Below are 25547 nucleotides of genomic sequence, written 5' to 3'. Positions count from 1 at the left end.
TGCTGGGGTTCATTTGTTTCATGTTTAAGTGTCATTGCATTTTTTTCATTGAACTGTCGTTTTATTTTCTTGTGTCCATTTATATCTTTTGTCCATTTCAGTTGTTAGTAACTCCCATATCAATTTTAGTAACTCTTTAAATTAGGGATAGTTATCCTTTTTTGTGATATTATTGCAAATATTTTCCCCAATATTTTATGTATATGTGTTTTCAACTTCTCTTTTTTTGAATGCATTCATTTTTATTTGGGGGGGGTTATGGTTGCCCCTTTTTAAAAAATTACCCTTGATTTTGAGCCATGGGAGAGGTTTTCTTCATTCTTGAATTACAAAGCAATTTATATTTTCTTCATGCATCAGCACCATGATATTTACATTTTAGAATCTATTTTTTGAATTTTTGAATTTTATTTTATTTTTTATACAGCAGGTTCTTATTAGTTATCCATTTTATACATATTAGTGTATACATGTCAATCCCAATCTCCCAGTTCCTCCCACCACCACCAACCACCACCCTCCAGCACCCCCCACCACCACTTTCCCCCTTGGTTTGTTCTCTACATCTGTGTCTCAATTTTAGAATCTATATTTTAATATTTTTCTTATTTTTAGATTTTCCCTGGCTATTTTTGCTAGTTTGTTCTTCAATATGAACTTTCTAATCAACTTGTCTAACTCCAGGAAAAAAAATTAGATGGTGTTTTTTATCGCGATCTCATAAACATCTAAATTAATGATGCTGAGTTTCCCTATCCAAAAACATGATGGATTTCCATTTGTTCAAGTTACCTTTTCTGTCTTTCAGGAGAATTTTACTTTTCTACCGTGATGTCTAACCTCTTGTTAAGTTTATGGCTAGGTGTTTTTTGGTTTGGGGATGAGTTGTTCTCTTTTATTATCTTTTAATTGGATATCATTTTTATAAATGAAGGCTATTGATTACAGTGTGTTAGTTTTATGTCATATTACTTCACTGTATTTTCTTATAGTTTTTTCTTTGATCCTTTTGGGTTTTCCAGATGTACAGTTTTATTTTCTTTGAAAGGAGAAAGTTAGACTTTTGAAAGTCTTTTCTAATCCTTATGCTCCACATTGCGTTCTCTTGTTTAATTGCCTTGCTGATATCTTCAGAACAGAGTTAGCTGATAGCAGAAATAGAAGGAAGGCATTTTTGTCTTCACCTTGGCAGAGATCTCTCTAGTGTTACCTTATCAATTAAAATTGCTTTTTTGCCGTAGGGCATGTTTGTGTGTGCGATCATGCCAAGGAAAAGGTTATAAATTCCTATTTGTGTTTTTATCACTAATGTATGTTGAATTTTATCTGGTGGTTTTTGGCAACTGTGGGAGGTGATTATAGGGGGTTTTACCATAGGTATATTAATACGATGAATTATATCCCCATAAATTAAATCCAGTTCATTCTAATCTTTGGCCACCCTTGCACAGACTTGACTTAGTCCTGACATGTTTTTAATATAATTGGATTCTATTTGTTAAAATATTTTATTTAAGATTTTTATATCAATATTCAAAAATGAGATTGGTCTGTGATTTTCTCTTCTCCCCTTTTTTGTGCTGTCTTTGCAAGATTTGGTATCAGTGTTACAGTCCATAAAAATAATTTGAAAAATCAATAAAACATCCTGTAGCTTACCTTAAAAAAACAAAAGAGAGAAAGCATAAACACACAAATAAGAAACAAAAATGGAGAAATAATCTCCAGAACACAGGAATTTTTTAAAAAATCATAAACTATTTTGTACAACTCTGTGCAAATAAATTCAAACACCTAGATGAAATGGACAGTTTTCTAGGAAAATATAGTTTACTAAAACTAACCCCAGCAGAATCTGAATTCATGGTGAAATTCTAAAAATCAGATAATCCAGTTAAGTGCTTTCTTTATGTTTATTAATTCCCTCTATATCCTTTTGGTTTTCTTTGTTGTTCTTTCTCATGCCCTTTGAGTTGCTTATTTAATTTGTTTTCGTTTTGTTGATGTAAGTAATGTAGTGGAACTTCCTTAAAGTACTGATCATAGATTATATGTCTTGTTTTCATTATTGTTATTTTTAGGAATTTATGTACTTTCATTTCCTATTTCCTTTTGGACCAAAAGGTTTAATTTTAAAAATTAATTTCCTGTTTTATTGCATTATAGTCAGAGACTGTGATCTGTATCATTTCTGATTTAAAAAAAAATAAATGTATTTATTTTTTATTATTTATTGTTTTTGGCTGCGTTGGGTCTTCGTGGCTGCGTGTGGGCTTTCTCTGGTTGCGGCAAGCGGGGGCTGCTCTTTGTTGTGGTGCGCGGGCTTCTCATTGTGGTAGCTTCTCTTGTTGCAGAGCACGGGCTCTAGGTGCGTGGGCCTTAGTAGTTGTGGCACGTGGGCTCAGTATTGTGGCTTATGGGCTCTAGAGCCCAGGCTCAGTAGTTGTGGCGCATGGGCTTAGTTGCTCTGCGGCATGTGGGATCTTCCCGGACCAGGGCTTGAACCCGTGTCCCCTGTATTGGCAGGCAGACTCCCAACCACTGCGCCACCAGGGAAGCCCCATTTCTGATTTTTTAATCAGGGTTTTTCTTTGTGGTATTAAAGATTGTCAGTGGTCAGGCCTGTCCCATATGCACTATGTTTGCTATTTTGGGGATTCAGAATTTGAAATGAATCTCTAAGATATACCTTGTTATGTTTTTATAGATCTGCAGTCACTTTTACTAGTGATGTGCCTGGATCTGTCTTGTTCTGAGGGAGATGTTGTAAAGTCTCCTATTAGTGTGTGTGTCTGTTTCTCCTTGTTATTTCCTATAGTTTGTTTCGTAAAAGTAATTACTGTGTGGCGTGGTGAATAGGTTTTCATAACTGTTATCTCTTTATTGTGAATTTTAGCCTTTTGCGTTACTAAATGGTCTTTGTCTTGTGTTTTGGGCCTGAGTGCTTGTCTGATAAGATCACAACCCCTGTTTTCTGTGTATTTTCATTTGCTTGATTTTTCTTTGCCTATCCTTTTACTTTGCATTTTTCACAGCTCTGTAAACCTGCCTGAAAATTTTTTTCTTTTAATGGCTGATTTAAACCCATTTAAACTGAATAAGCTGGTTTATTCATACAACTGATAAGTTTGGTCTCCATATTGCTTCATATTTCTATATAAAGTATCTTCGACTTACTGTCAGTTTTCTGCCCTTAAAGAGTGACATTCTGTGGGAAAACTCTTACCGGGGCCTACTTCCTTTAAGTGGGAAAATTACCATGTAGCATATGAAACCCAAGTCTTCTAACCAGTGTTTTCAGATATAACAAAAAACAGTAAATGCATATATATATCCAACATGTGTTATACCTGGAAGTAAACTGCTTTAAAAATGACTTCCTGGTGACCAATTAGTATGATTGTTAGTAAATGGTTACCTTTAATGCAATAACATGTTTCCCAACATCTGAGACACACATGCCTCACACTTTCCAATACGGCTGTAACTTGTGTTGGATTTGGAATGCCATTTGAAACTTTCCTCACACACGTATTAAAAATATTGTATTGCATTTGGGGAATTTAAATATTCATTTTTTTCCATATAACTATCAACTAGAAATAAGAGTATTAAGAGATTCATAGATTCTATAAAGTTTGGGGATGTTAAAAATCAATAAGCAAAAAACAGTAACAACAAAAAACCCTAATAAGCATTCTACTGAGAAAATGTCAACCAGGAAGATATTCTCATTTGTTTCCCTATTTGAGTCTTTATATATAGGTTCTTTTATGATATGGTTTTGTGGATGTGTTTGTGTGTGGGTATGTGTGTTGGATATATCTATCTATAAACACTGTTTTTGTTCTGAGAGTTACCGTTATAAATAGTAGGTATTAATACCTTTGTCTCCTCTTTTTTAGATATTATCTATAATAAGCAGTAATGAAATAAGCTAGGATTTCTTCTCTTTCCCCCCAGCATCTAATTTTAAATCGTATCCAAAGGCAGTTTCCCTGACATACTTTCCTTAACTGGCATACTTTCATATGCTTTCTCTCCCATTTTTGTTGTATTATGTTGTCAGTGCTTAATATTTATATACTGTTTTGCTATCATCTTTATCTCCCATCATTTAGTCTTAGTTCTTTAATTAAATATATTCACCTTATGCCAATGACTTTTTAGTTTCTAAAGCTCATTCTCTAGTGATTCCTTAGGTCTCATGTAACAATATATGCTTTATTTCGTTGGTAACTTTATTCTTCAAGGTCAATTTGACTGGATATAAAATACTTGACTTACATTTTTTTTCCTTGACTATCTTAAATAAGTTGCCCACAGTCTTACAGCATGAAGTGTAGCTGATGAGAAGTCTGATGCCTGTATTATTTCCTTTCCTTTATAAGCAAATTGGGGTGAAGGAGGACAGGAAAGGGGAAGTAGATATACCCAAAGCATTTTTTTAAAAAAGAAACTCCATAGTTTTATCAGAATATATTTCTTTGTTGCCCAGTCAAGTTCAGATTTCCCAGTTACACTGTATGCCTTTCAGTGTGTTGGTTCAAGTCCCCCCTCCTTTTGTGGTCTCCCCTCCCACCTTCCCTCCCACTTCAGGAAATGTTTCTTGAATCATAGCTTTTAAGCTGTTGGTGGGAATGTAAACTGATACAGCCACTATGGAGAACAGTATGGAGGTTCCTTAAAAAACTAAAAATAGAATTACCATATGATCCAGCAATCCCACTACTGGGCATATACCCAGAGAAAACCACAATTCAAAGAGACACATGCACCCAAATGTTCATTGCAGCACTATTTACAATAGCCAGGTCATGGAAGCAACCTAAATGCCCATCGACAGATGAATGGATAAGAAGTTAAGTCAGAAAGAGAAAAACCAATATCGTATATTAACGCGTATATGTGGAACCTAGAAAAATGGTACAGATGAACCGGTTTGCAGGGCAGAAATTGAGACACAAATGTAGAGAACAAATGTATGGACACCAAGGGGGGAAAGCGGTGGTGGTGTGATGAATTGGGAGATTGGGATTGACATGTATATGCTGATGTGTATAAAATTGATGACTAATAAGAACCTGCTGTATAAAAAAATAAATTTAAAAATTAAAAAAAAAAAGAATTCTGTTACTTTCATTTTCTTCTTCAAGGACTCCAGTTATACATATGTTAATCTCTCTTCTTTTCCTGTCTCCTTCATTATTTTCTCTCAAATCCTTTTTATTTCTGTTTGAGAGATTTTGTGCAGATTAAAAATCTGTGCTACCATAATGATTTTGCCTGCTCGATGCCCTGATTGAGGTGGAACTGCCTGATTCCAGCAGGCTGCTCCACTCCCTCTCTGACTTCAGCAACTTGGTGATAGTCAAGCTACTGTGCCAGAAAGACTTTTTTTTTTTTTTTTTTTTTCTCTCCCATTGCGGAGCACAGGCTCCGGACGCGCAGGCTCAGCGGCCATGGCTCACGGGCCCAGCTGCTCTGCGGCATGTGGGATCCTCCCGGACCAGGGCACGAACCCGTGTCCCCTGCATCGGCAGGCGGACTCTCAACCACTGCGCCACCAGGGAAGCCCGCCAGAAAGACTTTTAACCAGATTTGTGAAACAACATTCCAAAGCTAAAGACATTATCTTTATTCTTGCTCTAGTTACTGAAGCCCTCTTTTTGCCTACCTTTTTCTTACATCTTCACTTGTTATCATAAGAATAAATAGCACAGGTTTTTTTAAAAAACAAACCAAAAAATCCTGTAACATAAGCAAAATAAAATACATTCTTCTCCCTTGTTGGTATATGGACCCACACCAGCCATGGAGGGAGGTGGGAAGGAGCCCAAAACAGACTGCAAACACGGACCTTTAGTGGTTGCATGCATAGGAATGGGTCTGAGCCAGAATCAGAAGTCCCCATCGGTGGACAGAAGGTGCATTCATGAGGGGTCCTGGAGCTATCAGAACTGGACATCTCACTTTGGTTAGAGAGACAGGTCACAGGTATTGTTGATAACTTTAATTAATTATGAGATGGCTGACTGGATCATAATCTATAATATGAAATGAACTGAAGAGCAAACTCCACTCTAAAGTATGATGTTCAAGAGAAGAGTCAGGATGAAAATAGAAAGCATGCTCCTAGAAGTTAAAATAGTTACCTCTACCTAGTTCATTTCAGGAAATCAAAGCCACTTGTGACATTTGGGGAACTAAACCTACCTTGATAGGCCTTTTCAGTTCTTTCCTCGTAAACCTCATCACGATGAGTCCAAAGATCGTCAAGCCATAAAACAGCCAGGCAGCAAAACTGAAGTAATTGACTAATGAGTTTATGTCACCGGGGATGATATAAATGATCGCTATGATACCCTAGAAGAAAGAAGAAGGAATTCTTAGGTCATTAGTACATGAAAACATTAACCTTATCACTTCACAGAAGATGGAAGAAGCCTTTTTTTCTGTGGATAAACACTTTAATGTGAAAGAAAACTATGTATCCCATCATATTTGGGATTAAACCAGACTGGTGCTATGACAGCTCTCGAGGTGTGATGGAAAGGACGTGGAAAATTTGTAGCTCTTTTAAGCAGGGGAGAAACAAAATGTGTATGTATATTGCACCAGCTTCCTGATTATGAATTTTCCTTCCAGAGAGTTTTCATTGGGGGAAAGGGCCCCGGCACCATAAAACCCAGGCTGTCTAGGTCTGGTCTTGACTGCGTTAGCTGCATGGTCCTGGACTTGTAATTCCAAGGGCCTTGTAATTCTGGCTCCTTTTTTCTCATCTTCAAAGGGAGTAGGTTAACAGAGAATAGGGGCTCCCTCTGGGGGTGGGAGGAAGAATCTGGCCCTGAGGCTGGGGTGTGGATGGTCCAGAGGTACCCAAAACAGTTGCATACAGCCAAGGACTATCCCTCACTGAGAAATTCCAATCAGAAGATGTCAAACGCCTATAATTCACAAGGGTCCCATGACTTCTGAATTATTGGACCGTAATGAGAAGCTGTTGTCATTAGCCACCTTGTAAAATGCCTTATTCTCCTTCCTCATAAGCTAGTGGATTTTTAACAAGGGACTCAGAACATACAGATGTGCGTGTAAGAAGTGTAGAGGGTACAAGCTCAGAAGATTCAAACAGTGTCTTTTCGTGGATAAATTCAGAACAAGGAGCAGAAGTTGGGTAAATTATTTGAATAGTTTTGAACTTTTTTATATACCTATTTATATAACTGAGGGCTGGGGGAACCTGGGTCATTTGAAAATCACTGAGCTTGGTGATCAAGTTTACTTCATCATCCAAACTGAGGGACCCTCTGCCTTAAGGGGGTGTTTTCGTGGCAGAATTCATACTTACGTAAAAGATGATGGCAGGGGCTGGAGTGAGGCGCTTGACGCTAACGTAAGAGAGCACTTTAAGCATGTGGCCTTCCCGGCCTGCAACGTAAACAAGTCTGAAAGGGCAGTAATAAGGAAGTCAGTCGATGAGGGTGAAGGCTGCTGTATGATCACCGAGCAAGTGTGTCCTGAGCATCACTACCCAGGCCACAGAGAAAGGGACTGAGTTATGACCCTGGTGTCTTCAGGTAGGAGTCTAGCCTCTTGAGATGACTGTGTTTTGCAGAAGTAAGTGAGGTGGTTAAATGCATCTTAGAGGAATGAATCCTGGTGCAGTGGGGTCACCTGTGGGGTTGCGGTGGAGTGGGAGGTTGGGGAGCCCCTTTCAAGGAGGAGGTACCTGATCTGAGTCCTGAAATTTATGCAAGAAACAAATGTAAAAACTAGTCCAGGGCCTATGGACCTCAGTGCTTGGTGCACCTGAAAGAAGCCAACACAGACATGCCTTGCACTTCCTAAATCCAAAGTCTGTATTTTTAAAAAATCAGAAAATCAAGGGTGAGTCAGCAGATGCAAACAAATGGCTGAGCCACCCCGTCCACCCCCCCAAGAACTTCTGATGATTCAGGAATCTGAAAGGCTATCTTTAAAATGGTAAAGGAAAAGGAAAGGAGAGCTAAACAGAATTCCTAAGGAAACAAAAAGTTACTTTAATTAAAAATTTAACAACAGACAAATACAAGTGAAAAAAGTAAAAGCTAGACTGAATATGAAGCATAGAGAAGTGGAAAATGTAGACATGAAATTAAGAGAAGAAACCTAGGAAGAAGCTCAAGTATATTGAATGGGGTAAGAAATTCAAAGAAGAGCAGAGAGACTTTACACAATCAAAAAACACTGAGCCTTCAAACTGAATCCTGTTCTAGACAAAAACATACACAGATATAAACATTAGAGTGGAAGGGAAAAAAATTTAAGCTACTGAATTTAAAAGATAGCTACAAAATTAGGACAATCAGAACAACAGCCATCGCATGAGAAACTTTCAAAGTGATGAGGGAAAATTGATTTGACTTTCAGATTAGAATACTACACAGCTAAACTATCATTCAAGACTACTGGCAAAATACATTTGTAGATAATAACTGTGAGACATTTACAGTTCTTCAGTCCTTGTTGGAAACTATTAAAAAGTCTACAACCAAAGAGGACACTGAACTGAGAAGGAATTGATTGAAGAAGCAACATTAAGGAAATAGCAGTAAAGCACATTTGGTGTATATGTAAGTATTGGATTTTTTATTTCTGTCATGGTGGACTTTTTTTGGAGGGTTGGTTGGGATTATAAACAAGGTGTAGCTGATACACTAGATGATATGAAAGGGAGAGCCCTTGCAAGAGAGGGAAGAGAACTGAATACTGATAGGCTCTACTAGGTATTCATGTTAAATTTTAAAGGTAATTGCTAAAAGAATAGAAATATAGCTTCCATCCACATCAGCAGAAGAAAAAAAAGGAATAAAGGACATTTGATGATTAATAAATCAGGGTAAGATTTTTTTTAAGCCAAGAAAACACAAAGGAATACGTTAGAAATTAATCTAGCAGTAATCACATCCAGTGTGATCAGATTCCACTTGCCCAGCTGGAGACTCTTGGGTTGGGTTTGTTGAAAGAGACACAAGCCACAGCCCATGACACTGAGAAGTAGACAATAAAAGGGGTGGGACATGTTACCAAAAGCAGCAGCCTGAAAGACAGCTGATTCAGCAATATCAGTATCAGAATTTAAGGCAAAAGAGGGAGCATTCCTACTGAAAAAGAGAACAGTCAGAAGATATAAAAAACAGAAGCCCTTGCAAATATACAGTAAAGGTAGAAAATCAACCATGTACAAAGCTAGTAGGAAGGTTAAAAGGCAAAAAAGTAGTAAAACCATCTATATCCACAATAAGCAGTTAAAGAGTACACAAAACAATTAGATGTAAAACGTCAAAAACAGTAATCGTAAGGGGAGGAATGTACAAATGCAGGGTTGTTAAATGCATTTGAAATTAAGAGATCAGCAACTTAAAACACAATCTCATATATATATATATATATATATATATATATATATATATATATATATATAGTTTGCTATATATAAACCACATAAATACAAACCAGAAATCTATACTAGATACACACATAAAAAAGAAAAAGGAATTAAAACATAACACTAAAGATAGTCATCTAATCACAAGAGATGAGAACAAAAGAAGGAAAAAAAAGACCTACAAAAACAACCCCAAAACGAATAACAAAATGGCAATAAGAACATACATATCAATAATTGCTTTAAATGTATATGGACTAAATGCTCAAAAGACATAGAATGGCTGAATGGATACAAAAACGAGACCCATATATATGCTGCCTATAAGAGACTCACTTCAGATCTAAAGATACAGATTGAAAGTGAGTGGATGGAAGAAGGTATTCCATGCAAATGGAAATCAAAACAAAAGCTGCGTAGCAGTACTTATATCAGACAAAATAGACTTTAAAATAAAGACTGTTACAAGAGACAAGGACATTACATAACAATCAAGGGATCAATCCAAGAAGATATAACAATTGTAAATAAATGTGCACTCAACATAGGAGCACCTAGATATATAAAGCAAATATTAACATACATAAAAGGAGAAAATGACAGTAACACAATAATAGTAGGGGACTTAAACACCCCAATTACATCAGTGGGCGGATCATCCAGACAGAAAATCAATAAGGAAACACTGTCCTTAAATGACACATTAGACCAGATGGACAATATATATAGAACATTCCATCCCAAAACAGCACAATACACATTCTTTTCAAGTGCACATGCAGTGCTCTCCAGGAGTGAACACATGCTAGGCCACAAAACAAGCCTTGGTAAATTTAAGAAAATTGAAATCATAGTGAGCATGTTTTCTGACCACAATGCTATGAGACAAATCAACTACAAGAGAAAAACTGAAAAAAACACAAACACGTGGAGGCTAAACAATATGCTACTAAACAACCAATGGATCACTAAAGAAATCAAAGAGGAAATCGAAAAATACCTGGAGACAAATGAAAATGAAATAGAGATTAAAAAAGAAAAATAGAAAAGATCAATGAGGGACTTCCCTGGTGGCACAGTGGTTAAGAATCCGCCTGCCAATTCAGTAAAGAAATCAAAGAGGAAATCGAAAAATACCTGGAGACAAATGAAAATGAAAACACAATGATCCAAAATCTATGGGATGCAGCAAAAGCAGTTCTAAGAGGGAAGTTTATATTGCCTACCTCAGGAAATGAGAAGACTCTCAGACAACTTAATTTTACACCTAAAAGGACTAGAGAAAGAACAAATGAAACCCAAAGTTAGTAGAAGGAAAGAAATCATAACTATCAGAGCAGAAATAAATGAAATAGAAATGAAGAAAACAATAACAAAGACCAATGAACCTAAAAGCTGGTTCTTTGGAAGCAACTAAGCCCGTGCACCACAACTACTGAGTCTGCACTCTAGAGCCCGCAAGCCACAACTACTGAGCCCGCATGCCACAGCTACTGAAGCCTGTGTGCCTAGAGCCCATGCTCTGCAACAAGAGGAGCCACTGCAATGAGAAGCATGTGCACCTCAACGAAGAGTAGCCCCCCTCGCTGCAACTAGAGAAAGCCCACACACAACAACAAAGACCAAATGCAGCCAAAAATAAATAAATAAATTTTAAAAAAGGAAAAGATCAGTGAAACTAAGAGCCATTTCTTTAAAAAGATAAACTCAATAAACCTTTAGCCAGATTCATCAAGAAAAAAAGAGGGCCCAAATCAATATCATCATAATTGAAAAAGGAAAAGTTATCAGGGACACCACAGAAATACAAAGGATCATAAGAGATTACTATGAACAAGTATATGCCAATAAAATGGACAACCAAGTACAAACTGACAAATTCCTAGAACTGTACAATCTCCCAAGACTGAATCAGGAAGAAATAGAAAATATGAACAGACCAATTACCAGTAATGAAATTGAACCAGTAATTTAGAAAAGTCCAGGACCAAGTGCCTTCACAAGTGAATTCTACCAAACATTTAGAGAAAAGCTAACACCTATCATTCTCAAACAATTCCAAAAAATACAGAGGAATGCTTCTGAACTCATTCTATGAGGCTAGCATCACCCTGATACCAAAAGCAGACAAAGATATCATAAAAAAAGAAAATTACAGGCCAATATCACTGATGAACATAGATGCAAAAATCCTCAAAATATAAGCAAACTGAATTCAGCAGCACTTTAGAAAGATCATATACCATGATCAAGTGGGATTTATCCCAGGGATGCAAGGATGGTTCAGCATCTGTAAATCAATCAGTGTGATACATCACATTGACAAATTGAAGAATAAAAACTATATTATTATCTCAATAAATGCAGAAAAAGCTTTGGACAAAATTCAACAACCACTTATGACAAAAACTCTCCAGAAAGTGAGTAGAGAGAAAACACACCTCAACATAATAAAGGCCATATATGATAAGCCCACAGCTAACATAATTCTCAACGGTGAAAAGCTGACAACATTTCCTCTAAGATCAGGAACAAGACAAGGATGCCCACTCTTGCCACTTTCATTCAACATGTTATTGGAAGTCTGAGCAACAGCAGTCAGACAGACAGAAAGAGAATGAAAGAAAGGGAATCCAAATTGGAAAGGAAGAAGTAAAACAGTGACTGTCTGCAGACAACATGATACTATACATAGAAAATCCTAAATACACTACAAAATAAAAAATAAATACTACTAGAGTTCATCAGTGAATTTGGTAAAGTTACAAAGTCAATATACAGAAATGCTGTTGCATTTCTATACACTAACAGCAAACTATCAGAAAGAGAAATTAAGGAAACAACAGCATTTACAATTGCATTTTAAAAAAAGAATAACACACCTAGAAACAAACTTACCTAAGGAGGTAAAAGACCTATACTCAGAAAACTATAAGACATAGATGAAAGAAATTGAATACAACACTAACAGATGGAAAGATACACCATGTTCATGGATTGGAATAATTAATATTATTAATTATGGTCATGGTTAAAATGACCATACTACCCAAGGCAATCTACAGATTCAATGCAATCCCTATCAAAATACTAATGGCATTTTTCACAGAACTAGAACAAATAATTTTAAACTTTGTATGGAAACACAAAAGACCCCAAATAGCCAAAACGATCTTGAGAAAGAAGAACAGAGCTGGAGATACCACACTCCCTGACTCTAGACTATACTACAAAGCTACAGTTATCAAAACAGTATGGTCCTGGCACAAAAAACAGACACACAGATCAATGGAACAGACTAGAGAGCCAGAAATAAATCCACATGCTTATGGTTAATTAATCTACAACACAGGAGGCAAGAATATACAATGGAGAAAAGACAGTCTCTTCAATAAGTGGTGCTGGGAAAACTGGACAGCTACATGTAAAAGAATGAAATTAGAACATTTTCTCATACCATATACAAAAGTAGACTCAAAATGGATTAAATACCTAAATGTAAGACCAGAAACCACAAAACTCCTAGAAGAAAACATAGGCAGAACACTCTTTGACATAAATTGTAGCAATATCTTTTTGGATCTGTCCCCTAAGGAAAAGGAAACAAAAGCAAAAATAAACAAACGGGAACTAAATTTAAAAGCTTTTGCACAGCAGTGAAATCACTGACAAAACAAAAAGACAACCCACTGAATGGGAGAATATATTTGCAAATGATATGATCAATAAGGGGTTAATATCCAAAATATATAAATAGCTCATACAACTCAACATCATAAAAACAAACAATCTGATTTAAAAATGGGCAGAAGAACTGAATAGATATTTTTATAAAGAAGACATACAGATGGCCAACAGACATGAAAAGATGTTCAACATCACTAATCATCAGAGAAATGCAAATCAAAACCACAATGAGATATCTATCACCTCACACCTGTCAGAATGGCTATCATCAAAAAGACCACAACAAATGTTGGCAAGGCTGTGGAGAAAAGGGAGCCCCTGTACATTGTTGGTGGGAATGTAAACTGGTGCAGCCACTGTGCAAAACAGTATGAAGGTTCCTCAAAAAACTAAAAATAGAGGAACTTCCCTGGTGGCGCAGTGGTTAGGACTCTGCGCTCCCAGAGCAGGGGTCCTGGATTTGATCCCTGGTCAGGGAACTAGATCCCACATGCATGCTGCAACTAAGAGTTCACATGCCACAACTAAGGAGCCCGCTGGCCGCAACTAAGGAGCCCATGTGCTGCAACTAAGACCCGGTGCAACCAAATAAACAAATAAATAAATTAAATATTTTTTAAAAACTAAAAATAGAATTATCATATGACCGAGGAATTCCACTCCTGGGTATATATCTGAAGAAAACAAAAACACATAATTCAAAAAGATACATGCACTTCAATGTTCATAGCAGCACTATTTACAATAGCCAAGCTATGGAAGCTACCTAAGTGTCCATAAACAGATGAACAGATAAAGAAGGTATGATATATATATATATACACACACACACCACTCACACACATATATACACAATGGAATACTACTCAGTCATAATAAAGAATGAAATTTTTCTATTTGCAACAATGTGGATATAGCTGGAGGGTAGGTATTATGTTAGTGAAATAAGTCATACAGAGAAAGACAAATACTGTACATTGTCACTTACATGTGGAATCTAAAAAATAACTAGTGAATTTAACAAAAAAGAAACAGACTCACAAATATAGAGAACAAATTAGTGGTTACCAGTGGGGAGAGGAAAGTGGGGAGGGGTTTAAGAGGTACAGACTACAATGTATAAAATAAGCTACAAGGATATACTTACTGTACAGCACAGGGAATATAGCCAATATTTTATAATAACTATAAATGGAGTATAATCTTTAAATATTGTGAATTACTATGTTGTACATCTGGGACTTTTACCCATGGGACATATAATATTATAAATCAACTATACCTCAATAAATTTTAAAAAAACAGGAGCCCATGAAGCATAGGAGGCAAAGTTTGACAAAACCACTGTGAGAGCATAACATTTGAACAGTCAAGGTACAAGCTTAGTGATAACACAAAAACCTAGAAGCTAGTAGAATACACATTATTTTCAAGACCATGGGAATACTTATAAAAATGGCAGTAAGCCACAAGGGAAGTCTTAAAACTTCTGAAGAAGTAATATCATAAAGATCATACTCTCTGAGTACAATACAATAACATTAGAAGTCAGGAATACACAGGCCAAAAAGACTCACTTTTAAAAACTACTTTTTGAACTTTGAAAAGATATAAACATAGTATTAATTCCCAGAACAAGTCAGTGAAACTGGGAGGAAAGGGATTGCTAGATGGAGGGGAGACTTAGACTCAAGATGATGCTGTGAATTCACTCTTTAAATTCCGTCAGTTCTCCACAAATCAATATATAAATTCCATGCACTGAAGATGCAAGCACGACTTTTCGGAACTGGACAAAATTACTGTAAATGCATCTGGAATGCTAAACAGGCAAGGAGAAATCTGATGTGGGAGCACCAGTCCTACCAGATTTTACATTACTGAAGCTGTGAAACATGTAATAAGTAAGATAACAGAACAGGAAAATATTTAGCGGTGAAACAAAGTGAATCAAGTACATTGGAATGATAATGCTGGATTTCAAACCAGTAGGAGAAAGGGTGGACAATAGGTAAATGTTTTGGGAAAAAAGTCAGATTTATGCCTCACGTCAAGATGCTTTCTAGATTGATCAAAGAGCTAAAGTAAAATGCTAGAAGAAAACATAGGTGGGCATTCTTGAAAGGAGAGAGGAAGGTCTGTCTATGTGAGATAGAAAACTCAAAGACCAGTAAGCAAAAATCTTAGATTTGACCTCATAAAAATGATATCCAACATAATTCAATATAGCACAAGTCCCTGGCCAACCCCCAAGCTGCACAGGACATAACTATACAAAATTAACTCAAAATGGATCATATACCTAAATGTAAGAGCTAAACCTAATAAACATTTAAGATAAAACAGAAGAGAAAATCTTTGTGACCTTGCATTGGGCAAAGGTTCTTAGATATGACAACGAAAGCATGACACATGAAAAAAAAAAAACCCCAATAAACTGCTCTTCGTCAAAGTTAAAAGCTTTGGTGTTCAAAAATACCACTAAGAAAATGAGAATACAAGGCACAGACTGGGAGAAAATACGTGCAAATCAGATACCTGATAAAGGATTTGTATCTAGAATATATGACGAACATGTACAACTCAATAAGAAGATAAAAGGAAGCCCAATTTTTTAAATGGACAAAAGATTTGAATAGATATTTCACCAGAAGATATACGAATAGCTAATAAGCACACAAAAAGATGCTCAGTACTATTAGTCATTAGGGAAATGCAAATTAAAACCACAATGACAGGGGTTCCCTGGTGGCGCAGTGGTTAAGAATCTGCCTGCCAATGGGGGACATGGGTTTGAGCCCTGGTCCAGGAAGATCCCACATGCCACGGAGCAACTAAGCCCGTGAGCCACAAATACGGAGCCTGCGCTCTAGAGCCCGTGCTCCGCAACAAGAGAAGCCACCGCAATGAGAAGCCCGCACACTGCAACGAAGAGTAGCCCCCACTCACCGCGACTAGAGAAAAGCCCGCACGCAGCAACAAAGACCCAACGCAGCCAAAAATAAATTAATTAAAAAAAAAACACACAAAAAAAAAACACAGTGACATACTAATACCCAGTGGAATGACTTTAAGCAAAAGACAAATACAAGTGTTGGTGAGAATGTGGAGAAACTGGAACTCTCATGCGTTGTTTACAGAAAGTGAAATGGAGCAACCACTTAGAAAACAGTTAAGCAGTTTCTTTAAAAGTTAATCACAAAGTTACTATATGACCCAGCAATTCTATACCTAGGAATCTACCCCAGAGAAATGAAAACATTTATGTCCACACAAAGACATATATGGACAGGCTCTTTGGTGGGGCTAATGGCGGACTCCGGGAGGGCTCATGCCGAGGAGCACGTCCCAGAACTTCTGCTGCCAGTGCCCTTGTCCCTGCGGTGAGCCACAGCCACTCCCCGCCTCTGCAGGAGACCCTCCATCACTAGCAGCAGAGCCAAATGAGATACGAGTAGGAATGCCATCCCTCAGAGTTCCCAGAGACACCCTGGAGCTTCATCCAGACTAATTTCCTTCCACGGATAGGCCATAGAACTCACAAAGAAAGAGCGTCCTCCAGGTCTGCACTCAAGGCAACTCTGTTTCTGTAGCATTAAAAGTGTCCTGTTACTGAGAAAATACCCCCAAGCAGAAGATACTTACACGTCGCCACGCATGGCACTTGGGGTAGGTCCACTGTGAAGGTACCCGGGTTTTCGGGCATGGATTTGTGCTAGAAAAGCCTTTTCAGAGATCTCTAACATAAGTTATGGGTCCTTCTGCAATTAGCAGACAAATGAGAGGGAACCAGGGACTCACCGGAATTCAACTCTTTCACGAGAGAGGACATGGTCTTAGTGACAGAATCCGCTGCTACTAGAGAAAATGCCCTGTAATGGATCTTCCTTTTTCCCTCAGAACAGAGAGTACATCATTCTCTCCCTTCAAAATGTAAGCTTTTATCCCCTCTAAACAGTGGATAAGAGCAACTTTTTCCTCAGTCTCCCTGGATATTACTGATGTTAAACAACTTTTTTTGAATCTGCTAGGCGAAAGATCTACATGTGAGGACCTGGAAGGATGTTCATGATATATCGCTAATTCAAGGAAGACGCAAATCGCAGACCAAAATGCAATGCATGATCGAATTTGTGTGAAAAGAGTATATGTCCATAAAAGCACACTTAAACATTAAAAAAAGAGAGACATATATGTACATGAATGCTCACAGCAGCATTACTCACAATAGCCCAAACTGGAAACAATCCAAATGTCCATCAGCTGGTGAATGGGTAAATGAAATAATACATCTATAAAATGAGGTACTATTCAGCAATTTAAATGAATGAACTGATACCTGCTAGGACATAGAGGAACCTCAAAAATAATATGCTAAGTGAAAGAAGCCAGATGCAAACGTCATACTGTATCATTCCATTTACATGAAATGTCTAGAAAAAGCAAAGTCATAGAAACAGAAGCAGATCAGTAGTTGCCTAGACCTGGAGGTGGGAAGGGGCTTAACTATACTAGGCATGAGGGAACTTTTTGGAATGATGAAAATGTTCTAGAATTGGATTGTGATGATGTTTGCACAGCTTTGTAAATATACTAAAATCACTGAATTGTCGAATTACAAAGTGAGTTTTATGGTATTTATTCCTCAGTAGAGCTGTTTAAGATGTGTTTCTATATACCTGCAACAAACCATCAGAAACTGAAAATGTTTACATTTTTGAAAATACCATTTACAATAGCATGAAGAAATATGAAATATTTCAGAGTAAATCTGACAAAATATGTGCCAGAATTTGTGTACTGTATACTGAAAGCTGCTACTCAAAACAATTTTTTTTGAAAAAAATTAAAGAAGAAAGACCTAAATAAATGGGGAGATAGTCCATGCCCATAGATTGGAAGAATCAATACTTTGAAATGGCAGTCCTCTCCGAACTGATCTATACATTAGGTGAAGTTCTATTCAAAATCCCTGAAGGCTCTTTTGTAGAAATCGATAAGCTGATTCTAAAATTCATTTAGAAGTGCAAAGAATCTCGAATAGCCAAAACACTTTTGCAGAACTGAAAGGACTAGCACTAAGGAATGATTTTGTGGCATGTATTTCTCTCTCTTTTTTAAGCGTATACGTGCTTAACGTTTGGCAATTTCACTCTCAGAACTCTATCCACTCAGAACGCTGGACAGCTGGGCAAAGACGTGTTCACGAATGTCCCCTGTCGCAGTGTTTATAAAAACCACCCCCAACTAGCCCGTGAGTGGCGATGATGTGAAACTATGCTCCATCGTAAAGGGGATTCCAAAGCAACCGTCTCTACACCGGATAGGGTCCAGAGGCTCGGCAGGGGCTGGAAAACTGCCTGTTTATGTAAATAAAGTTTTAGTGGACCGTAACCACAGCTGTTGGCCTTTCTACTGCAAAGACAGAACATGACAGGTTTACACGGGCTGCAAGCCTAAAACCTTCACTATCTGCCCTTTAAGTTTACCAATCCCTGATCTAGACTGTGTATCTATTAACCTGAGAAGATGTTCAAGAAAGCTCATTCGGTGAAAAGTCCCACGGGTCAACCTCGCTCACCCGGGTCGCGAAGCCCCGCCTTGCGCTGGGGCGGGCGGCACTGTCCCCGCTCGCTCGCTCCCTCGCTCGGGGCCCGCGGGCCCGCGCCACGCGCCGGTCTGCGCACGCTTTCGGCTCCATCACCCCAACTCAGGCCTGGCGCCGCCCTGTGCGCGCTCCGCCCCGGGGTGGGGGCCCGGCCCTACCTGCCCGCCGTAAAGCACGTCCCGTTAGCGGCGCCGATGGTTGAAAACGCCACGAAGAGTGGAACGACCCACGAGGCGGGGTAGAGGACGCGGTCGCCAAACGTCTGCGAGAGAAGTGGGTGCGTCCTGAGACCGTGCGCGCGCCCCCAGGAGCCACCGGCCCCGCAAGCTGCTGTGCCCTCCCAGCGGGCCCGCTGAGCTGGGCTCCCGGACACCTCCGGGAGGAACAGTGGAGCGCCCGTCGGGAGGAAACGACCTCCTCTGCGGATGGTGATGGAAATCTCTTCTCCACCTCTCCCTGGCATAATTCGCAGTGTTTCAGCAACCTCGGACACCCCTGCCTCTCCCTCCCTCGGAATGACCTGGTCTCCCTCCCACCCGAGCCCCCTATTCCCCGGTCAGTGGCCCGACACCAAGCTGCGTCTCTCCACGCTCCCCATCCTTGTCACCTCATTGCCTGTTTTTAGTTTCATTTCCTGTCCCGCTCCAGCTCCGCCGGCCTCCTCCAGCACGTGGACCGCACCCACCTTTCCACCTGTCCCTCACACCCATCCCCCAGCTTGAATTCCACAATCCATTATTATAACTCCCTCTTTTAATGACTCCTTTGCGCTTTCTCTCCCCTACACTTGCCGGTCAAAGCCCCAGCCCTGGTGAAGTCCAGCCCTGCTGCAGCTACACTCTGTGCCTTCCCCGGGCGGGCGGGGGTGTGCTGGGAAAGCAGGACCTGCCACCTGCTGGCAGCCTGGAACCTCAGCTGGGTCTCTGGTACTGCCCTAACCTGCTCACCCTCTCCGTGTCTGGTCTCCTAGACGATTATCTCCCTCCCCCGCGGTGAGGGCCTTTCAACTTGAGCACTTATCCCTCGCCTGTCCCCTTCCCACAGACCAGGCAGCCTCCCGCAGAAGACCCTGGGTACTCACCACAGCCACAGCCTGGGACTGCAGGAGCTCGGTGGCTGTCATCACAGTGAAGTAGGACACGTTCATGAGGATGTAGCACCCTGTCACCAGCGGGATCCCGATGATGATGGCCAGGGGCAGGTTTCTGGGAGGGGCAGGGACCCAGGGACCCAGTCAGACCAGAGCATCCTATTAGAGACTCACAGGATTGTTGTCCTCGTCTAGTCCTTTCTTCCACCCGCCCCGGCCAGCCCTCCACCTGCTCCCTGGGGTGGGCTGGGGTCACAGCTGCCCTTCCTGAGGCCCACCCAGAAGCAGGGGGCTTGTAGGACAGCAGAGCCCCAGTGGGGACATGTGACATTTTCAAATGAGAGAGAACTCTCCCTTTCTCAGACTCCAAGGCAGTAAAATTGAATTGGTTATAAAGCAAAATAAGCTAGAGTTCTTCCTTCCTCTTAGCAAGCATTCTACTGCCCCAAACAAAACCAAGCTCTAACACGTGTAAATGAGGAAACCATCCGCTGCGTGGAAGGGGGTGGTGGGTGATGACGGGGGAGCAGCTCCACTTTATGGTTGGGGGAGAGAAATACCCTCACCTGTCACTGTCACTGTCTCCTGCCCTGACTCAGCTTTCTTACCTGAAAGGGTTTCTAAGTTCTTCTGTAATATAGTTGAGTTGATTCCTAGAGGGGAAAAAAAGGAACGTGAGTAACATAACTTTGACTTTCTTTGCTAAGATTATGCAACACAAAATAATAAATGTAGGTCTCATTTAAGCTACTCCATCATAGAGAAAATTCCCCTTGTAGGAATTTCGGGGCAATTTCTTTCGGAGAGAGCCCTGGTGGTGGTGGGACTACTAAGATCTGCACATCTTTCAGTTGGTAGGTCTTTGCCTTCCACGGGAATCGTGTGAATTTTCAACAATTATTGGGAGTAATGAGTCCCCAGTGTGCTTTGAAAAAAATGGAAGCTTCTTTGTCTGAAAAGGGATTGAAGCCTGCGGATGCTTTGCATGAGGGAAAGACCAGTGCCCCGGATGGCCACTGGACATAAACAGAATCTCATCGACTAAAGCTAGTGTTTGTAAGGTGGGAATAGAAGTGCTACTGAATATTTGCCTTGTCCAGTGCCTGGCAGCCCTCACTGCCTCCGATCCGGCTGAGCCTGTGTATGTCTGGTGAAGCTTCTGGCACAGGGTCCCACCGCTGCGGGCTCACGGGCCACCGTGTCAAGGGCTGGCGGCACGTGAGCGAATGGGAAAGGGGCAGGTGCCTCGTGTCTCTGGGGTCCGAGGAGAACAGAAGCGTGAAGGGTGGGGTGCTTAACAAAAGGGAGAGGCGAAGGTAAATGTCAGGCTCCCACCAAACCCCCAAAAGGAGAAGTCTTTGCTTTCCCCACGGTTTCAGTAAAATAGCCTAAAGAAACCCACGGCCAGACGTGTGCCATCTTACCATCCATCATACGCCCAGAGTCCATTATAAAACGCCAGACCGATGGCCCCCAAAGACAGTTTTGTGCCCTCAAAAGAATTTTCAAAATTCCTTGTATTTCCTGTAATTAAGCCAGACAGTGAAAAGTGGGTGTCAGCCGACCAGACTGGGACTTTGCATCAACGGCCTGTGAAGGCAGGGGATGACTGATGACCTCAGGTTATTAAACACACTCTGAAAAACTGGGAAACTAAAGATTGTTTCTGTTGAATTCCTGCCTTAAAGATACGCTTAGGAGCAAGACTTCCCAATGGTCCGTGCTGTGTGGCCCCACACTCCCCTCCAGCCAAAGGTCACCTTGGGCCAGGAGGACAAGTCCGCTGATGATGATAATGACCACGATCACCATCTTGGCCGCTGTGAACACGTTCTGGACGTAGCTCCCCAGCCGCACGCTCAGCGCGTTCACCGTGATGATGAGCACTGGGGGAGTCAGAGGTGGGCAACGTTCTGTGTCTGCGGGCTCAACATCTCCCTCCTTTCTTAAGGCCCTGGAAAGAGTCTCCTTTCCACTCCCAGGCCCACCCCTCCAGCCTCCCCTCTCCGCCGCCACATCCATCAAAGGCACCTTTGAAATCCAGCCTGGCTGCCTCCCCCCAAGAGCAATGGAGAAGCAGCCGGGCCCCCGTGGGACAGCCTGCTGCCAGCCGTCCCTGACAGCTCCGATGGCCCCGCAGAGCAGGGACTGGACGGCAAAGGACGTCAGGCTTGGGCCCGAGACTAGACCTGGCCCCGCTCCTCAGCAGCGCCTCCAGGCCCACTCGGCCTCTTTCTGGCTGTGCAGGAGCCGAGTCTCCCCACACCATCTGTGCCAGGTCTCTTCTGACCCCTGCCCAGTGTTTCACACACGTACTCACAGATGGCAGCGGCAGCCAGGAGTTTAATGACAACTTGAGGAGGGTTGCAGCCTGAGTAGAAGGGCGCAGAAACGTACTCAGAGAAGCTGAGACAGATGATGGCAAAGGACGAGGGCTTTATGACGAACAGGCTGGTCCAGGAAAAGAGATAGGCAGGAACGGGGCCAAAGGCTTCCATCAGGTAAGGGTACTCGCCCCCCGACTTGGTGATCATCGTGCCAAGCTCCGCAAAGCACAGAGCGCCTGGGATACAGAGAGGAAGGGGGCCCCGGGCCCCTCGTGAGGCATTGCCCTGGTCGAGGGAACCCCCCTCCCCCGTGGAGGACATGCTCCTGGAGCCCATCACGGTGTCTCTCATCCTGAACTCTGGCCACTGGACATTCTGTGAAGCCCGATTTACACCTATCTGTGCACAAGCATTGAAGGGGATCCAGGCAGCAGCAAGACCAGGCACAGATAGAGCTCCGATAGCAGCCCCACACTCAACAAAAGGTGTTCGCCAGGGCGGGGCATCTTTGTTACCCAGTGTCGCAAGAATCCCACAAGTCGCCCATATGATGAGACAGGGTCCCACGGCTTCCATGTTGCTGAGCACAGACTTGGGGGAAATGAAGATCCCGGAGCCAATGATGGTGCCCACGATGATGCAGATGCCGCTGAACAGGCCCAGCTCGGGTGTGGAGGAGGGGAGAGGAGAGTTAGTGCTGCCACCCGGTGGGGCTCGAGAGGCCCAGACGCAGCCCTCTTCCTCCCTCCCTCCCTCCCACTCTGGGTGTGGCCAGGGCAGCCCCAAGTGTCCCAGGCACCTTCACCCTGTGCTGTTGCAGGGAGAGCACCAGGGAGCTGCTCCTGGGGCTTCGCTTGTATAGATTAAGTCAATTAATCCTCACAACAGCCTCATGAGTCGGGTATGCCATTATCATACCCATTTTACAGAGGAAAAAATAGAGGAACAGAAAGATTCCGTTACTGCCCAGGGTTCACATCCAGTACGGTTCATAGGCCCGGCTGACGTTCCGTGCGCCAACCCTTACCACCCTTCACAAAGGGGCCCAGATGGTAAATAAAGGCTGATTTGACAATCAGTCCCCAACAGGAAAGGCCCTTGGGACCCGCCTCTTAGGTGGGCAGAGCAGAACGGAGCTTCTTCCCCCAGACAAAGTGAAGTCAGGGTTTGGGGCTCCTGGCCAGGGGAGTGGGGGTGAGGGGGTGAGCAGCAAGGTCTCCAGGGACAGAAACACTCGGGGGCTGTGAGCTTTCTCTCGTGCCATTCTGTAGAATATGAGCTTCCTGCCAACGAGACTGCTCAGACACACCCTGTATGATTCCGTCCTATGAAATTCCATAACAGTGAAAATTACTCTGCAGAGATAGAACTCGGTCGGGGTGGGGGGCCCTCCTGGAAAGGGGCAAGAGGGAACTTTCTGGGGTGACCAGTTTGTCAAACACTTCAAACTGAACACTGAAGAGATGTGCATTTCACTCTATGTAAATCATACGTGAATCAAGAAAAAAAATTTTAAAGGAATAAAATAGTCTGAGTCAGTATATATAAGTCCATGCCACTCTCTCACTCTGTCCCAACTTACCCTTCCCCCTCCCCGTGTCCTTATACACACGACCAAATGTAAAACCGATAGCTAGTGGGAAGCAGCCGCATAGCACAGGGAGATCAGCTCGGTGCTTCGTGACCACCTAGACGGGTGGGAGAGGAAGGGTGGGAGGGAGGGAGACGCAAGAGGGAGGAGATATGGGGATATGTGTATATGTATAGCCGATTCACTTTGTTATAAAGCAGAAACTAACACAACATTGTAAAGCAATTATACTCCAATAAAGATGTTAAAAAAAAAAGAAGGAATAGGATTTCCCTATCACTGGAGGTATTCCAACATTTGGGGAAGATGCTGTAGAGGGGACTCCACATCAGAAGTCCTCTCTGACCATCCTGGAAAAGGCCACTGGTCTGAGCAAACAGCAGCCCCTCCAGGTGCTTACCCAGCACGCAGAAGCACACATGTGTGAACCTCACAAGAATATGCTGAGTTCACTGGCGAGAGAGAAAGAGGTGAGTACGAGGAATTGTTCGATCAGAGATGGGGTGGGGGGACTTGGCTGTGCACCCAGTGGCTGAGCCTGGGAAGGGCCTGCCCCTAAGGACGGCCTTACCTCCTTTTGGAGATTTGTGGTCTTGTGTTCGATGCTCTGGATCGACTTCTCATCCTCTCTCCTTTTTCTCAGGCTTGTCTCTTCCATTTTCCACCCGCTGCCAAATCTAGGAAGCTGCAAGGAGGACATGGGTGTTCACTCAGCAAATGCTCTATCGGACAAGATGCAAATGGGGTTCAGCTGTCGCGCCTGGGTTGTGGGAACTGATTCTATGAGCAGATGATTAGCTACAGTTTGGGGGAAATGCAGCTGTCAACTCCTTAGGGATGATTTGCTCAGTCCCAGCAAAATTCTGACTGCCGTTCAGACCCTGGGCAACTGGGGTTCCAAGCTCTTTTCCAAACTACTCCGGTACCCCCGTGCCCCCTCACCTACCCTATGTGCCCTAACCCTCAGCAGTGACACGCCTGAAAGTCATTCTACAGCCCAACCTCATTTTTTCAAAGGCTTTTAAAAAGAAATATTTAAAAAACATACTGGAATATCCTTAGTGGAGTCAAGTCTGAGGAAGGAAGGCTTTTCTCATAATTACTTCCCAAGTAATTAAGGCACCTCACACAATAGATCCACGGTATAGATATTTTTTCATTGAGTGATGCCAGGAACATTGCTGAGGAAAATCAGTTCAAGGCTGAACTAGTTAGTGCTCATTCCTTGTTCCCTTTCTCCAGATGAAGTCCCTCTCGGGTCCCTGGCCAGGGGATCAGCCAGCCTTCCCATCACCTGGTGGCCTTACCTTCTCCTTGACCTCGAGGAGCCCCTGCCCGGGGCAGCTGACCACCTTCCTCTGCACAGTAGTGCCCTAGGAATGGCCATGTCTCGTGCCCAGGAGAGGAGGAAGCCAGAAGGTACAGAGGTCAACAAAGGTAATTATTAAGCACCTTTTTTTTTTAAGCAATGAAGCTTGGATATGCCACACAAAAAAGGGAGGGTCGGGCAGCCAGTTTCTCTCCAAACTGTTTTTATTTTGCTCATTTGTGTCCAGACCAGTTTGTTTTAAAATAACCAGATTCCCCCCAGATCAGCTACATCCTGTAAAATCTCTCTAAAGACTGGAACCAGAGGAGATAAACTTTGGAACCCACTCTTTTATTATCTTAATAGGTTCTATTTACAACTCCAGGCAGGCGGCACCAACAGTAGTTGCACTCGTAACTCACAGGTTGGGGGGAGCTGTTTCCCTCCCCACTGAGGAATTTCCTCCAAGGTCCTTGGTCTGCCTCCCCCAGGTTCTGACCAAGCT

General features: G+C 41.9%; 1 protein-coding gene across 1 annotated transcript in view; it reads right to left on the bottom strand.

The window, feature by feature from the left end:
* Positions 1–24391, bottom strand: part of SLC7A9 (solute carrier family 7 member 9) — a 28412-nt gene extending 4021 nt beyond the window's left edge. The window contains exons 1-10 of the mRNA XM_007101648.3: positions 24305–24391; positions 22658–22805; positions 22136–22378; positions 21576–21701; positions 21240–21339; positions 20424–20468; positions 19807–19930; positions 18884–18987; positions 7352–7448; positions 6217–6366 (exon numbers count right to left, since the gene is read on the bottom strand). Coding sequence (XP_007101710.2) covers positions 6217–6366; positions 7352–7448; positions 18884–18987; positions 19807–19930; positions 20424–20468; positions 21240–21339; positions 21576–21701; positions 22136–22378; positions 22658–22805; positions 24305–24391 — 1224 coding nt within the window. The remainder of the gene's footprint in view (positions 1–6216; positions 6367–7351; positions 7449–18883; positions 18988–19806; positions 19931–20423; positions 20469–21239; positions 21340–21575; positions 21702–22135; positions 22379–22657; positions 22806–24304) is intronic.
* Positions 24392–25547: the final 1156 nt, after the last annotated feature.

The sequence above is a fragment of the Physeter macrocephalus genome, chromosome 17 (assembly GCF_002837175.3).
Source record: "Physeter macrocephalus isolate SW-GA chromosome 17, ASM283717v5, whole genome shotgun sequence".
Lineage (NCBI taxonomy): Eukaryota > Metazoa > Chordata > Mammalia > Artiodactyla > Physeteridae > Physeter > Physeter macrocephalus.
Note: the sequence above shows the minus strand (reverse complement) of the source record. Positions and strands in the feature narration are given on the sequence as shown.